Source organism: Eublepharis macularius, chromosome 19 (assembly GCF_028583425.1).
Source record: "Eublepharis macularius isolate TG4126 chromosome 19, MPM_Emac_v1.0, whole genome shotgun sequence".
NCBI classification, from domain to species: Eukaryota; Metazoa; Chordata; class Lepidosauria; order Squamata; family Eublepharidae; genus Eublepharis; species Eublepharis macularius.
This window is the reverse complement of record NC_072808.1, coordinates 19,084,295-19,101,604: the sequence shown is the minus strand read 5'-3', so window position 1 is coordinate 19,101,604 and position 17,310 is coordinate 19,084,295. Positions and strand designations below refer to the sequence as shown.

General features: G+C 48.8%; 1 protein-coding gene across 1 annotated transcript in view; it reads left to right on the top strand.

Moving 5' to 3' along the window:
- Positions 1 to 17,310, top strand: part of VAV1 (vav guanine nucleotide exchange factor 1) — an 84,056-nt gene that overhangs the window by 16,953 nt on the left and 49,793 nt on the right. The window contains exon 2 of the mRNA XM_055003569.1: positions 16,321 to 16,437. Within this exon, the coding sequence (XP_054859544.1) occupies positions 16,321 to 16,437 (117 nt within the window). The remainder of the gene's footprint in view (positions 1 to 16,320; positions 16,438 to 17,310) is intronic.

Sequence of the window (17,310 nt, the reverse complement as noted above, 5' to 3'; positions counted from 1 at the left end):
AATGAAGGGCAAAGCATGAGGTACAGAGTAACAATACCCATCTGGATTTGCCTCCCCCCACAGTTCTCAAAACAACATCTCTCAGTCCTGGGAAGCTGCTCTCCTTCAAGGCCAATGCTTGGTGGAACGGTGTTAGACAAAACAGTCGCCTCCGGTGGGAATGCTGCCTGGGAACTGGTGCACCTGGGAAGAAAGCACTTAAACACTAGAAGCATTAGAAAATGGAGTCAGTACAGTTTAGATATACACTGGACCTGACATTCTGCCCCCCTTAAAACAGATCCCCCCCTGGTTTATATGGGTAGCGAGTATGAAAAGCTTTGGTTAATCTAGGAGCATGAACATGTACAGAGTTCACCCACTCATCGTACCCAGAATCAAAGTCCTTCCATCTAATGAGGTAAAAAAGCTGATTTCGTTTGAGTTTAGAGTCCAAAATTTGTTGTACCTCATAGTGTGTTTGGTCGTCAATTAAAGTTGGAATGGGTGGAGCTTTGATGTGCCACTTGTCATCGGTAGGAGCTCTTTTTAAAAGACTGACGTGGAACGTATCATGTACGTGGCGTAAGTTCTTGGGCAAAGTTACAGCAGCAGTCACTTTATTTATTATTTTGCGCACAGGGAAAGGTCCCAGGAATTTCAGAGCGAGTTTGCGGCTTGTCTGAGCTAGTTTCAGGTTCTTGGTGGAAATATACACATGATCTCCAGGTTGTAAATCCCATTCGGCCACACGATGGCGATCTGCGTATTTTTTGTAATCCAGTTTGGCTTTTTCAAGATGTTTCTTAATAAGAGTCCATTGTTGCGCCGCCTCTCCCCACCACGAAGATACATCTGGCAAATTAGAGGAATGGAGAGGGGGAGCGTCCAACGGGAAGGGATTGAAGTGAGCTCCATAGACAATTTTGAAAGGGGCCTCTCCAGTTGAAGCGTGTACACTGTTGTTATATGAGAATTCGGCCAGAGGGAGAAGGTCTACCCAATTATCTTGTTGGAAATTAATGTAGCAACGAAGAAACTGTTCTAGTATCTGGTTTGTTTTTTCGGATTGTCCGTCGGTTTGTGGGTGGTGGCTTGAGCTGATGCCTTGCTCAATATTCAACATTCTCAAAAGCTCCCGCCAGAAGTTGGCAACGAACTGTCCGCCGCGATCCGAAATCACCTTGGACGGAAAAGAATGTAATTTTACGATGTGTTTTAAAAATAAATCTGCTAGTTTTCGAGCGGTGGGTATAGCAGTACAGGGAATAAAATGAGCTTGTTTGGAGAACAGATCTACCACGACTAAAATGCAATTATGTCCTTTTGAAATAGGTAGATCAGTGATAAAGTCCATAGATATTATTTCCCAAGGTCTGTTGGGTGTTTCCAATGGTTGCAGGAGACCCGGAGGTTTTCCTTTTCTGGTTTTGGCGCTGAGGCAAACGGGGCAGGAACTAACATATTGGGAAATGTCTTTGCGCATGCCCGGCCACCAGAACTGCCTTTGGATTAGATGCAATGTTTTCAGATACCCATAATGACCAGCAGTGGGAGCATCATGACAGCGCTGCAAGACCTCCAGCCTGAGGCTGTCAGGGACATAAAACTTGCTCCCAGCTAGCCAATCCCCCTGTGGGGATTGGACCAGTTTGTTTCGCGGAGCCTTATCCCCCTCCTTTTCCACCTCAGTTTTAAGTTTCGATTTCCACTCCTGGTTGGCCGGGAGGGGCTGTTTGGCTCGACTGCGAGTAGTCACCACGCCCCCAAGTTGCGTAGGCGAGAAGACCGTGTCGACAGTCTCCTCCCGTTTGCTCCTGTGTTGGGGCATGCGCGATAGGGCGTCCGCCAAAAAGTTAGTTTTGCCCGGGAGATAATTCAGAGTGAAGTTGAATTTGGAAAAGAATTCCGCCCACCGCAATTGCTTGGCATTCAGTCTGCGTGGGCTTCGGAGGGCCTCCAGATTTTTATGATCTGTCCAGACCTCGAAGGGGTATTGCGCCCCCTCCAGCCAATGTCTCCAATTAGTAAGGGCTGCTTTTACTGCAAAAGCCTCCTTCTCCCACACATTCCAATTCCTTTCCGCCTCCGAAAATTTTCTAGACAAGAACGCACAAGGCCGCAATTTTCCATCCTCCCCCTTCTGCAGTAAAACTCCCCCTATTGCCGTATCGCTGGCGTCGACTTGCACTACGAAAGGGGACTGTTCGTTGGGGTGGGAGAGGATGGGTTCCGTTACAAATTGCTTTTTCAGGCATTCGAAAGCAGTTTGGCAATCGGAGGTCCATTGTAGTTTGGAGGAGGGTTTTTTAGCTTGGTCCCCTTTATCTTTTGTTTTCAACAATTCTGTTAAGGGGAGCGTGATTTGGGCGAAATTTGCTATAAAGTCTCTATAGAAGTTGGCAAAACCCAGGAAGGATTGTAGTTCTTTACGGGTGGTGGGTGTTTGCCATTCTTGAATCGCTTGTATTTTGGTTGGATCCATTTTTAAACCCTCTTGGGAGATGCAATACCCAAGGTAAGTGAGTTCGGTTTTATGGAATTCACATTTGGACAACTTGATGGGCAGTTTATTATTCATCAAGGTGGCCAGGACCTTTTGTACCATTTGAATATGTTCTTCCTCTGTGTCCGAATAAATTAAGACATCATCAAGGTACACCACCACCCCTTTGTACAGAAATTCGTGCAGAACTTCGTTTATCATGGACATAAATACAGACGGGGCTCCCGTCAATCCAAAAGGCATAACTAGGTATTCATATTGTCCGAGGGGCGTATTAAATGCGGTTTTCCACTCATCCCCTGCCTTGATACGGACGTGGAAGTAAGCATCTTTTAAGTCTAATTTTGTAAAGATCTTACCTTGGGCCACGACGTTGAGAAGGTCTCGGATGAGTGGTATAGGATAGGCGTTGTTGGTGGATACTGCATTAAGTCCTCGAAAGTCCGTGCATAGTCGTAGTCCCCCATCCTTCTTTTTCACGAAGAGAACCGGAGCGGCGTGGGGGCTGTTGGCTGGGCGGATGAACCCTCGTTGGAGGTTGGTGTCGATGAATTTCCGGAGCTCTTCTCGTTCATGGAGACCCATGGGATAGAGTCGTCCTTTGGGCAGTGAGGCTCCGGGTAAAATTTCCACCGCACAGTCCGTTCGTCGGTGTGGGGGTAGAGTATCAGCTTCCTCCTCGGAAAAAGCGTTTAGAAAAGGCCAATACGGTTCGGGTATTTGGTTGATTTCTTCTTGAGTAAGAAGGGCGTTTTCAGTGTGAGTTGGATCATTGCCCCAGTTTTGGTTCCAACGGTGATTTTTGCAGTTGGCATGACTGAAGGTGATGCATCCTTGGGCCCAGTCTATGTAGGGATTGTGATCACATAGCCATTTGCTGCCTAGAATTAACGGGTATTTGGCAGTGGTGCTGATGACAAAAGACCTCTTTTCCCAATGTTGTCCCATGCCTGTGATCACTGGGATGGTCTCAGTGGTAACAGGGTTCATATTGGTGCCATCCATTTGTTCAAAGATTACTGGATTTTGTAATTCCCGAGTTGGTAAGACTAGTCCATTGACTAGAGCTGGGGCGATGATGTCTCTCGAACAGCCCGAATCGATAAGGGCTTGCACTCGGATGTGCATTTTTCTCTCTGGGTTGATTAGAGTCACTGGCATGAATAAGATGGACCCGGGCGGCCGGTTCCGTGCAGGAACGGGCTTGGGGCGGATCTGTCGTTTGGGCCCTTTTACGACAGATCCATCTCGTTTCCCGACTGGGGGCTTTCTGGAGTGACTTCTGCGTTTGGGGAAGCGGGGTCGTATTCCATAACTTCTTCCGCTTCTAGTCCTCTCTCTGAGGCGGGCCTTTGGGAAGCGCCGCGGCCTCTGTTCGCTCGTGGTGCGGGAATCGGGCGTTGGAGAGCAGGAAATGGAGCAAGGGTTGGGCGCCGTAGTTGAAGCGGAGGTCTTTGCACAGGCCGGTAGGGGCATTGTGCTGCAAAGTGACCGGCTTGTCCGCATTGCAAACACAGCCCTTGTTGCCATCTAGCATCTCTCGCTCCACGGGTGGCGTACCCAGCTCCCCGTCCTCCCTTCTGTAAAGCCAAGGGTCTTCTTTGTCCCGTTTGTTGTTGTTGTTCAACCAAACGGACTTCCAAAATGCGATTCTCAACTTCGCATGCAAGTTGGATCCAGCCTAACAACGTAGGGGGATTGTCCTGCATGAGGGCTCTGTCCAAAAGTCTCGGGTTTAGTCCTTGCTTGAACAGAATGATTTTGGTGGACTCCTCACACCTAGGGCATTTGGCAGCCAATTGTCGGAATTTCGTGATATAGTCTCTCGCCGACATGCTGCCCTGTTTAATGGCTTGCAATTCTGTTCGGGCCCTGGTTTCCTCTAAGGGATCTTCATATTGCGCTCGAATAGCATCCACCAACCCCTGGAGAGTATTGAGTTCTGGGGCCCCGATATTATATAGTCCTACATACCAGTCCGCTGCTTTGCCTTGTAAGCGGGAGCCGAGATGTTCAATTTGACTGGCCTCGCTGCCGAAGAGGTGTCCCCACCGGTTGAAGAATTGCACGACTTGCACTAGGAAAAATCCCAGTTTGGAGGGATCCCCATCAAAAGTAGCTTCCAGTTTCACCCAACCCATCGGGAGGTCTTGCCTCGGAGCCGGTGCTGGGTAGAAGTCCGTCGGAAGCATCAATGGCACTTGAGGTATGGGGGGACCCGGTTGTGGTAGCGGTGCTGGTTGCGCTGGCGGCGGCATCACCGGTTGAGCCGGGGGTAGCGGCCTCGGCTGGGCTGGCGGTGGTGCTCTCGGCTGGGCTGGCGGTGGTGCTCTCGGCTGGGCTGGTGGCTGCAGTCGTGGTCGGGCAGGCGGCTGCAATCTTGGTCTGGCTGGTGGCAATACAGGAGGTGCTGGCAGTAGCGGTTGAGGTGGAGGTGGCCGGTGCGGCTGAGTAATGACCGGCCACTGAGGGACGGGTTGGTGGGGTCGTAGTGGTGTAGGCCCCACCGGTTGGTTCGGAGGTGGTATTACGGGCTGCTCAAGTGGCAAACGTATCGGTTGCTGCGAAGGAGTTAGTTGCGGTCGAAGCGGAAGGGGCCGCAGCGGCGAAGGCCTGATGGGTGGTGGGCCGTGCGGGCTTACCCCTCTCGGCGTCGTGTCTCTGGGACGCAAAGGCTGATCTTGTGGCGTCGGGGCGCTCGGGGTCTGTTGAATGGAAACCACTTCTAGCGGTCGTTCCTCCTCTGAAGGGGCCGGGGGCTCTTCCGTCTGATCCGGCCGAACTGTCGTTGGAGAAGCGGGAGGGGGTATCACCGTCGTTTCGGTTGGACGGGTTGGCCCTTCTTCCTCCTCTCTAGGCTCCTCCGCTGGAGTCTCCTTGGGAGATGGATCCCCGTCCGATTTTGGGGTTTCCGTCGGAGTCTCTCCAGGTGCCTCAGCTGGAGTATCCCCGCCCGGCGGAGTTTCGTCTATCCTAGGGAGTTCCGCGGGCGATTCTCCCGGATAGTATTCCTCCTCTCCCGAAGGTAGCGGCTGCTGCGGGGCGTCCTCCACTGGATAGGACATGACACTTTGGAGGGTGGCGATTTGTACCGCCATTTCTTCAGGTGAGATTCTCTCCCCTGCCCCCATCGCTGAGATTAGGTGAATGGCATGAGCCAAACTTTCCTCCATATCAATCAGCCTAGCCTCCAACTGTTGCATTCGGCTAGGACCCGGTTGCCCCATCACGGAACCTCCCTCGGTTGTACTCACCGGGGAAAACGGCCCCCAAGGCGGAGGGTCTCCTTGATCGACTCGTGATCTCGCTGCTAGAATTCCTTTGGCTAGGCCCGTCACTGCCGAGATGCCGGAATCTACAGCATGGGTGCGACTTTGCATTTGCACCCAACTTTGTTCAGGAACTTCCGTTGGCTCTTTCCATGGGACAAGTTCCGAATAATCCCAACTCAGGGCGCCGCGGCGAGATGTGTTCCCGTCCGTCTGTTCGGCCGTCCTGTTCCAAAACAGCCACGGTTGGCTGCTATCCAGCTCAGGGACAGTCTCTAGGCTTCGGCGTCCGTCCATCGAAATTCTTGGATGAAGCCCTCCGGCCCGGCGCTCTCGCGTTTCTCGGGGTCTGGCTCCCCACTCCGACGGGGTGGGTAACGAGATCAAGGGGAGAGCGGTAGCCGTCGGCCTTGTCCCCTCACTGCTGAGGTCGATGAGAGGCGATGTAGACGTCGAAGCTCCAGCCCCGGCTGGCACATGAGATTCTTGGGGTTGCACTGTTTGACTGTCGGGGGACGCATACGGATCAAACAAAGGATCCCTGTCCGGGACAACCTTGGATTCCGCTGGGCCCGACTCAGGCATGATTGGTAACAAAATGTCAGCTTGTGGCTAGATAAGGCGCTTCCTACAGGTTCCCTTTCAAAAGCAAACAGGAGTCCATTGATTGAACAAGGAAACTTTACTGCAGAAAAGGTCCATTATAGTCCACTGTCCTGAATAGGAGACTCAGGATGGTACATAGTCATTGTTACCAATGAAGGGCAAAGCATGAGGTACAGAGTAACAATACCCATCTGGATTTGCCTCCCCCCACAGTTCTCAAAACAACATCTCTCAGTCCTGGGAAGCTGCTCTCCTTCAAGGCCAATGCTTGGTGGAACAGTGTTAGACAAAACAGTCGCCTCCGGTGGGAATGCTGCCTGGGAACTGGTGCACCTGGGAAGAAAGCACTTAAACACTAGAAGCATTAGAAAATGGAGTCAGTACAGTTTAGATATACACTGGACCTGACAGGATGTCCATTTGTCTCCTCCTGTTTGACATGGGACGGTAGCCCACCTAGCAATCCTTTGGTTCTCCTTCCTCTCTGATCTTACACTGGCAGAACCCATTTGCAAGCCCATAGGATTGGTTGCTTTTAGCTGGGTGTGAGCTTACAGCCTGCTAGATTATTCCTAGCATCTTACTAGCCCTGAGAGATGGACATTGCTTTCTTACAATAACCCTGCAAGATAGACCAAATACAGTGAACTTCAAGAGAAAATTATGGGGTGAATTCTCCCCATTGACTACAAACCTTGTTTTCCATTTTCAGCATTCATTTTGTTTCTCCCTCTCAGACTGGGTTGTCAAGCTTCCAGGTGGTGGCTGGAGATCTCCCGGAATTACAACTAATCTCCAGACCACAGAGATCAGTTCCCTGGAGATAATGGTACTTTGGAGGGTGGACTGTATGGCGTTATACCTTGATGAGGTCCCTGCCCAACACAGGCTATACTCACAAATCTCCAGGAATTTCATAACTCAGAGTTGGCAAACCTACCCTCATGTGACCAAAAATGAGATACATGTACTAAGGAAGCACAGAGTGTAGCAATTTGCAGCGGTCAGTCTCTCTCGTATTGGGTAGATTTCGTCTTTTTGCTTGTAGAAAAACTAAGGCATTTATACTTCTACATTCTATAAATATGCCAAATAGTAAAATTTCATATACTAAATTATGCGTATAATGCTGTACAACAGAAAAATACGTTTAGGTCTAATAAAAACTTGCATAGATTTCAATTTCTCCCCCCCCAAAAGCCCAGCTTTCCCTCCAGGGCTTCTAAAAGTCCAGAAAATATTGATCTCTGTTCTCTTCCTTTTGGTCTAGGTGGTGATGTCATCCATGTACCTAAGGCCGTTTTCCACACTGCTTACTGGACACGGAACATCACACCAATCTCCCGGAACGACAGTCTCTTCCTGGCGCGATTTTGCACGAGAACTACTGTTGTTCTGTACTGTTTTGTTCTCGCACAAAATCACGCCAGGAAGACGTTGTCGTTCTGGGAGCTTGGTGCGATGTTCCATGGCCGGTAAGCAGTGTGAAAATGGCCTTAGACAGAGGAGTGGCTTTTGGGAATTAATTTCAGTTTCTTAGTTCTTCAAGGATCGGCACTTTATAAATTGAGGCAACTTCTTGCTTAGTTACTTTTCATAAACAGAGGCCAAGATAGCTTTCTCGTAGGAATCTGAATATAATGAACAGGCCGTTTTCATGCTGGTGGGAAATAGACTTATTATGAGCCAAGCTACAAGTGACGAATAACACTTGCCTGGCAAGTGAACAGACTCACGTGTATTCCTCCCTGTTCACTTGCCATTCACGTGATCAAGTGGAGAGCAAGTGAATGGCAAGTGAACAGGGAGGAATACACGTGAATCTGTTCACTTGCCAGGCAAGTGTTATTCGTCACTTGTAGCTTGGCTCATAGTCTTTCTTCACAGTACTAAGACTGCAGACTTCGTCCTTCCTATCTATACCCCATGCTTCTATAACTCTGCAACTCGAATACATTTGGCAAGTATTCCATAATATTCTTCCGTCACCAAATCAGTCTTCTACTGACCGTGGCAAGAGGCACAGAGCTGCATAGAATTCTAAAGCATCCCTTCCATAAATTCTTGCCAGTTTCTGCACGGATATTCTGCTCCACCTGGGCTTCTTTAGTGCTGTATAGTTTTGGGGGGAGGCTCCACTTGATGTCATCCTCTATCTGTCCTGCTTCCTTGTCTCCCACACACCACTTCGTTGCAGTCTTTCCCAAACCTGGCATGATTTGACCATTTGGGGAAGTTGGTAGTCTTTTTTGCAGGTACCTCCCACCCTGACACCTTTTTTTTTACAGCAGCCCTTGCAGCAGAAATTCCCCTTTCCCCGTGGAGGGCTTGGAGGGTGGACTTTAAAATGAAATAATAGGTATATCATAGTGTTACAACATTATAATGATCTATATTAACATACCAATGCCCAACCTCCCCCCATCAAAGGTCCCTTTTTGTTGTGGAATTATAAGGGGAAAGATACTGGCTGCATATTTCTTAAAATTCTGCAACCAATAGTTCTGGAAACTTGCATTTTAACAAAATGAAAGCTGGATTCTTGTACATTATTATAATAGATTGTTGTAATGTTACTATTACATATCTAGTTTAAATAACAGCCATCATATCCTCAATAGCGTTACCAATTTCTTGCAGATTAATGGGAAAATTATCTGAAGAAAGGCAATGATCTGGGACGGCAGGGATTTCTCCGGGGGGTGGGGAGGACTGAACGGTTCCTAGAACACAAAGAATGGAATGAGTGAACTCACTTTAAAAGAGCAGCAAAGTAAGGATTGTTTAATTCGACTTCATGATGTCTGTAGATCTGAGAGACCAGGGAGGCTTTGCTTGGGAGTGCTTGTACCATTTCACATGAGAAGCTGGTACGGTCATAGCTGGCCTCGGGGCAAGTTTGCTAGCCCAGCTATCGAAGGGATTGACTGGAGTGGCACATTGAGTCAGAAGCTGATATTGCTTCATAGGACCTCTGTTCATTCCCAGACACTGGTGGCATGGGATGCGGCTGTCCTCCTCTCCTGGCCCATGCTGCCTCTGGCTGAGTCCATGCCAAGCCCCTTTGGTGGCACAAGCCCAGGAGTTAGTGGGTAGACCCTGCTTGAGGGTCCTGTTTGAACTGTTCCTGGGTAGCTGATAGCATGAGCAATCTAAGCCATCCCTTGTAAATCGGCTCCATTTGGTGTGTTAGGGCCAAGCTACAAGTGACGAATGACACTTGCCTGGCAGGTGAACAGACTCACGTGTATTCCTCCCTGTTCAAGTGGAGCGCAAGTGAATGGCAAGTGAACAAGGAGGAATACGCGTGAGTCTGTTCACTTGCCAGGCAAGTGTCATTCGTCACTTGTAGCTTGGCCCTTAGTGAAGCACAGCCTGGTACGGGAGGCATGCTGTGGGAGCCTTTGTCTTGTCTGATACATCTGCTAACTTCTGTCGTGGGGAAGGAGTGGTTTCCTGCCATGCCTATCCTGTCAGAATTATTAGGTGTGATTGTGCTTGTGTGATTGGTGCTATTTTGAAATATTACCCAGTGCCTTCAGCCCTATATCATCAGCAAAGTAAGGAAGCCACGTGAATGCAAAGTTGAGGAGCCAAGATCAGGACAGAATGAGGAAAACACTGAAAAGAGCAAAGCCTTTGGGCTGGGGCTGACGTGTGGCTGCACAGTTGAAATCCAGCCAGAGCAGCTCAAGGCACTGGGCTGGCAGGATAGGGAGGCATTTTGGGGTAGCGTTAGTACTCATGCCCCAACGTTGGAAGGCATCCAAAGACAGAGTAGGGTCCTTTTAGCCACAGAGTGAGATGGTGCTCCAAGTCCTGTCTTCAGAACTGGGGCTGGCATGGCTAGTGTTGGAATTGTTTAGCAGAGTTAGAGCCAAGCTACAAGTGACGCCTGACACAGGCTGGACACTTGTCAGCTTCCCTCAAGTTTTGATGGGAGATGTAGGCATCCTGGTCTTGCAGCTGTAATGGAGAGCCAAGCTGTAAAACCAGGACGCCTACATTTCCCATCAAAACTTGAGGGAAGCTGACGAGTGTCCAACATGTGTAAGGCGTCACTTGTAGCTTGGCTCTCAGGGTTTTTTTCTGGGAAAAGAGGTGGTAGAACTCAGAGGGTTGCCCTTGGAGAAAATGGTCACATGGCTGGTGACCCCGCCCCCTGATCTCCAGACAGAGGGGAGTTTAGATTGGCAATCTCAACTCCCCTCTGTCTGGAGATCAGGGGGTGGGGCCACCAGCCATGTGACCATTTTCAAGAGGTGCCGGAACTCCGTTCCACCGCGTTCCAGCTGAAAAAAAGCCCTGAGCAGAGTGAATAAAGCACAGCAAAATGATGCCGCACAGACGTGTGTGCGTTTAGCTTCTAAGAAAAAGTTTACTTCTGAAATAAAGGGGAAAGGTTACATGGAAAAGAAAACAACAGCCTAACTAAACCCCACCTTGCTTCTTTGTTCTCTCTGTGTCACTATTGCTCTCTCTGACCCCTCGAAGAAGAAACTGGAAGCTTCCCCCAAAGCTGCTTCTCTTTCCCAGGGAAAAGTCTACTCTAGTCCTAATTGGCTCTATGCTAAACTTGCTATCATTAGCTTACAGAAACTTCGGTTTAACTCTTTCATCATAACTGGATTTACGGTTGCCAGCTCTGGGTTGGAGATTTGCGGGTGGAGCCTGGAGAGGGTGGGGTTTGGGGATAGCATTGTACAATGTCTGCCTTTTGAAGCTTCCATTTTCTCCAGGGGAACTGATCTCTATAGCCTGGAGATCCATTGTAATTCTAGGAGATTTCCAGCCACCACCAGTCCACTGAGGGACCGCTGTAACTGTCAGGAAGTTCTTCTTTTGATTTATTTTCAATTTGTTAATTCTGGTCCGACCTTCTGGGGCAGTAGAAAACAACTCCGCGCCATCCTCTATATGATAGCCCCTCAAGTACTTGAAGATGGGACTTGATTTGGATGAAGGAATAGAGGGAATGCTTATTAAATTTTCAGATGAGACTCAGTTGGGAGGGGTGGCAAATACGGTCCAAGACAGAGTAAGGATACAGGATGATCTTGACAGGCTGGAAAATTGGGCTAAAACAAAATGAATTTCAACTGAGGGCCAAGCTACACATGACGAATGACACTTGAACAGCAAGTGGATTGAGTGGAGGGCAAGTGAACAGGGAGAAATACACTTGCTGTTCAAGTGTCATTCGTCATGTGTAGCTTGGCCCAGAGATAAATGCAAAGTTCTGCATTTAGGAAGGAAAAATCAAAAGCATAATTATAGGATGGGGGAGACTTGTCTTGGCAGTAGTATGTGGGGAAAAGGATCTAGGGGTCTTAGCAGACCATACACTGAACATGAGTTAGCCGTGTGATGTGGTAGCTAAAAAGACAAATGCAATTTTGAGCTGTATCAACAGAAGCATGGCGTCCAGATCACGAGAAGTGATGGTATTGCTCTACTCTGCTCTGGATAGACCTCGCCTAGAGTATTGTGTTCAGTTTGGGGCACCACAATTTAAGAAGGATGTTGACAAGCTGGAACATGTCCAGAGGGTGAGGAATCTGGAGACCAAGTCCTATAGGGAAAGGTTGAAGGAGCTCTGAATGTTTAGCCTGGAGAGGAGATGACAGAGAGGTGATATGATAACCATCTTTAAGTACTTGAAGGGCTGCAATATAGAGGATGGAGCGGAGTTGTTTTCCACTGCCCCAGAAGCTCAGACCAGAACCAATGGGTTGAAATTAAATCAAAAGAGCTTTCGGCTAAACATTAGGAAGAACTTCCTGACAGTTAGAGCAGTTCCTCAGTGGAAGAGGCTTCCTCGGGAGGTGGTGGGCTCTCCTCCTTTGCAGGTTTTTAAGCAGAGGCTAGATGGCCACCTGACAGCAATGCTGATTCTGTGAGCCTGGGTAGATCGTGAGAGAATGGGCAGAAGGGTTGCATTAGTGCTTAGTTTTCGGTGCACTTCTTACATGCCCAGGGTGGTGCCAATCACTACCTTGGTGTTAAATCAAAAAGAGTCCAGTAGCACCTTTAAGACTAACCAATTTTATTTTAGCATAAGCTTTCGAGAATCAAGTTCTCTTCTTCAGATGCCTGATACAGAGACTGGTCAAACACAGAAGAGCAGAGGGAAGAGGCAATTAGGGGGGGAGGGGGAGGGAGCAATCAAAACATTCCTTTGCTAGTATATGTAAACATCTCCTTTTGGTGTGTGTATCAGTTGGCTTCAAAGGAGTTTGCCCTGTTAGTTTGTAGAAGCCAAACAGCTAGACCATCCAATTCCAATGCAGTATGGGCCTTCGATAACCACAGCTCTCCCTGCCAGATGCATCTGACAAAGAGATCTGTGGTTCCCGAAAGCCCACGCCAGGTACCACTGAGCTCCCCCAGACCCCACCTCTGTAAAGGAAATCTGTTACCTGTGGTAATGTGATAACCATTCATAGTCCCTATTCAGTCCCAGCTTGACAGAGTCAAATTTGCATATGAATTCCAGTTCAGCAGCCTCCCGTTGGATTTTGTTTTTGAAAGGTTTCTGTTGAACTACAGCGACCTTTAAGTCTTTGATGGAATGTCCTGGTAGGTTGATGTGTTCTCCCACTGGTTTCTGGACATTTCCATTTCTAATGTCAGATTTGTGTCCATTTATTCTTTTGCGTAGAGGTTGGCTGGTTTGTCCAATGTACAGAGCAGAAGGACATTGTTGGCACATGAGGGCATATATCAGATTGGAGGATGAGCAGCTGTAAGAGCCAGAGACAGTGTAGTTGATGCCATTGGGTCCTGTAATTGTATTCCCTGGGTAGATATAGGGGCAGAGCTGGCATCTGGGTCTGTTGCAGGGCCTGGTACCTGTGCTGGTGACTCTGCTGGCTGATTCATGGTTGTGAGTGAGAAGTCGTTTAAGGTTGGGGGGCTGTCTGTAGGCAAGGAAAGGTCTTCCACCCAGGGCTTCTGAGAGAGAGGTATCATTTTCCAGGATGGGTTGTAGCTCACTGATGATACGTTGGATGGGTTTGAGCTGGGAGCTATAGGTGACAACCAGTGGTGTTCTGTTGTTAGTTCCTTTAGGTTTGTCCTGGAGTAGGCTGTTTCTGGGTACTAGTCTGGCCCTGTTGATTTGTTTCTTCACTTCATTTGGTGGGTACTGTAGTCCCAAAAATGCTTGTTGTAAATCTCTTAAGTGTGAGTCTCAGTCGAGAGCATTGGAGCAGATACGGTTGTAACGTAAGGCTTGGCTGTAGACAATAGACCGAGTGGTATGTTTAGGGTGGTAGCTGGAGGCATGTAGATATGAGTATCGGTCTGTTGGTTTCCGGTATAAAGTGGTATTTATTCGTCCATTATGTAGTTGTACAGTGGTGTCCAGGAAGTGTACCTGTTGTGTAGAGTGGTCCAGGCTTAGGTTGATAGTAGGGTGAAAGTTATTGAAGTCTTGATGAAATCTCTCAAGAGCTTCCTTCCCATGGGTCCAAATGATGAAGATGTCATCCAGGAATCTTAAGTATAGTAGTGGTTCCAGTGGATGGGAGCTGAGGAAGCGTTGTTCCAAGTCCGCCATGAATATGTTAGCATATTGTGGTGCCATGCGTGTGCCCATGGCTGTGCCATTAATCTGTAGATATAAGTTGTCACCAAATTCGAAGTAATTGTGAGTGAGTACGAAGTGACAAAGTTCAGTGGCGAGGTGTGCTGTGGTTTTGTCCAGGATAATATTCCGTATGGCTTGCAGTCCATCCGCATGTGGGATATTGGTGTATAAAGCCTCCACATCCATGGTTGCTAGGATGGTGTCATCAGGTAGGTTGTCAATGGACTGTATTTTCCTGAGGAAGTCAGTGGTGTCCCGTAAATAGCTGGGTGTGCTGGTGGCATAGGGCCTGAGGATAGAGTCCATGTATCCTGAGACTCCTACCGTGATAGTGTCTCTTCCTGAGACGATGGGGCGTCCTGGGTTACCCGGTTTATGGATTTTGGGTAGTAGGTAGAATTTTCCTGGCCGTGGTTCCTGGGGTGTGTCCGTATGGATGCATTCTTGTATGTCCACGGGAAGAGTCTTCAATATTTTATTGAGTTCTCTTTTATATTGCTCCGTAGGATCAGCAGGTAGTATTTTATAGAATGTTGTGTTGGAGAGTTGTCTTTCTGCTTCCTGTATATAATTCTGTTTGTCCATGATGACCACTGCTCCACCTTTGTCTGCTTCCTTGATTACGATGCCAGAATTGTTTTGGAGGCTGTTTATGGCATCTCTTTCTGCACGGCTGAGGTTCTGCTTTAGGTGTTGTTGTTTGTCAATTATTTCAGCCTGGGTGCGTCGACGGAAGCATTCAATGTAAAAGTCCAATGAAGAGTTCCGGCCCTCAGGGGGTGTCCATGTGGAATTCTTTTTTCTGGAGTTTTGTAACGATGATTGTGTATTGCTGGGTTGGGAGAGTGATGGTTGCTGTGATGGTGTCTGTTCAGTGCTTTGTTCCTCATTTTGTTCAGCAGAGTAGTTGAAGAATTCTTTCAGTCTTAGGCGTCTGAAATAGGCCTCCAGGTCTCCACAAAGTTGTATGGTTTGTGTGGGTCTGGCTGGGCAAAAAGATAGACCACGTGAGAGGACAGATTCCTCTGCCGGGGTCAGTTTATGACTGGATAGATTGATGATGTTGCTGGGTGGATCCAGAGTGTTCTTGTTCTCTGTTGCATGCAGGATTTTTGAGAATTTCTTCTCCTTTTTTTTCTGTAGTTCAGTAAATAGTGGTGGTTTTCCACAGGCTGGTTTGGTTACGGATCCTGGAAGTGTTTTGCCATCTTCTGGGTATGGAGCAGGTGTCACTGGGGCAGTTGGGGGGGGGGCGGTATTTGTGAATTTCCTGCATTGTGCAGGGCTGGACTAGATGACCCTAGAGGTACCTTCCAACCCTATGATTCTATGATCATATCAGCTCTCAGTCGTCTCCTCTTCAGGCTAAACAGATCGAGCTCTTTCAACCTTTCCTCATAGGACTTGATCTCCAGACCCCTCATCATCTTTGTTGCCCTCCTCTGGACACATTCCAACTTGTCAGCAACCTTCTTACATTGTGGTGCCCCAAACCGAACACAATACTCTAGGAGAGGTCTACCCAGAGCAGAGTACAGCAATGCCCTCAGTTCACGTGATCTGGACACTACGCTTCTGTCAGTGGCGTCTGAATCTTTTTATCTGGATTACTGAAACATTGTTGGAAGCCACCCTGAGCCTGCTTGTGGGAAGGGCAGGGTATAAGTCAAATAAATAAATAAATAAAATGTTTGAGTTCACTTGCATGCTGTCTTTTTAAATTGTGTACTACTGTTTGCAAGCCTCCAAGCTGAAATGTGTGACTGGTTAATGTTTTCTTCAGTTGTGCAAAATCCTGTAGGATACAAATGGTGGAGTTGTGGCAGAATTTTACCATTTGGAGGGTGAGGCTACCCATATAGGCACATCTGCTCTTCCTAGCATCTGATGCGGTGAACTCGGACTCCCAAAATCTCATTGTAGAATTAATGTGATTAGTCATTAAGGTGCCACTGGATTTCTGGGTTTTTTTAGGGTTTCCAACTCTGGGATTGGAAATTCCTGGAGATTTGGGGGGGTGGAGCCTGGGGAGGGCGGGGTTTGGGGGGAGAGATCTCAGCAGGGTGGCCATACAGTCCACCCTTCAAAGCATCCATGTTCTCCAGGGGAACTGATCCCTGTAGTCTGGAGATCAGTTGTAATTCCAGGAGATCTCCAGGCCCCACATAGACTTTGGCCACCCTAGTTTTATTGTCTGCTATGCACCAGCCAGCCACCATCAGGTAACCCCTGGTGGGCTTCCCCAATACTCCGGCCAGCTGTCATTAGCGGCTGAGCTGAGATGAACTTAGTGGGCTGAGCATGACAGGAGGAGCGTTGCTGACTCTCGTAGGTGTCTCACAGATCTCTTCTGCCTGTTTCCCTTTCAGTTCCTGTGCCTCAAGAACATCCGGACGTTCCTTGCTACTTGTTTGGAGAAGTTTGGCCTACGCAAGAGTGAACTTTTTGAGGTCTTTGACTTGTTCGACGTGCAAGATTTTGGGAAGGTCTGAGTGCTTTGTTGGTTCTCTCCCACCCACCCCCAACCACTTTTCTCAGGCACAGCATGGAGCCAGAGACACACAGGGACACCCTTGACCCTTGAATTTCTATACTGTTGAAACAACCCCTCAAGTTCTGGGCAGGGCGGGGGGGAGGCGGGGGTGTACTTTGTAATATTCCGTTTTCTCTGCATTCCACACCCTTGAGTGGCCCCATAACAGGCTGCCATTAGCTTCATGGATGGGGGCACACAGACCTCACAGCAGCTTCGACAATGTAGACCAGGGGGGTCCTCACATTTTTGGCTGCTTTGGGCACCTTTGGAATTTGGAGAGGGGGTGGTGAATGCCACCCCGAAATGGCCAAAGGAAGTGGGCCCAAATTAGGGTTGCCAGGTTCCTTTACCGTCCTGGCAGGAGGCTGGGGACCCGGCACTTACCTTCAGTGGGGCCCCAGCATGCTTTACTGTCCAGCCCGCGCCTGCATGATGACGCCACTTCTGGGCAACGGACCCATTTGGGCCTCAAACGGGCCCAATTTGGCCTGCTTGGGGCCCAGATCTGCTCACTGCAAAGCGTGCACGTGCTTTTGGGTCAACGCAATGACGTCACTCCCGGCAGTGACATCGTTGCGCTGCCTCAGGAGCGCACCTGGGATGCCCATTCCAATGCCCTTCTCCCCCACTGGCCAGGTGAGTGGAGGGGGTTGGACGGCAAAAGCCCCCAAGTGGGAAGGGGATCCCTAGCCCAAATCTAAAATGGCTGCAGAGCCAAACAGAGTACCTACGTCTTCACATCTCCTGGGAAGTAGGTATCCCATTCCCCGGGTCTGGGCAGGTGATCTCCCACTCCCAGCCTCTACCCCCGCCACCTATCACC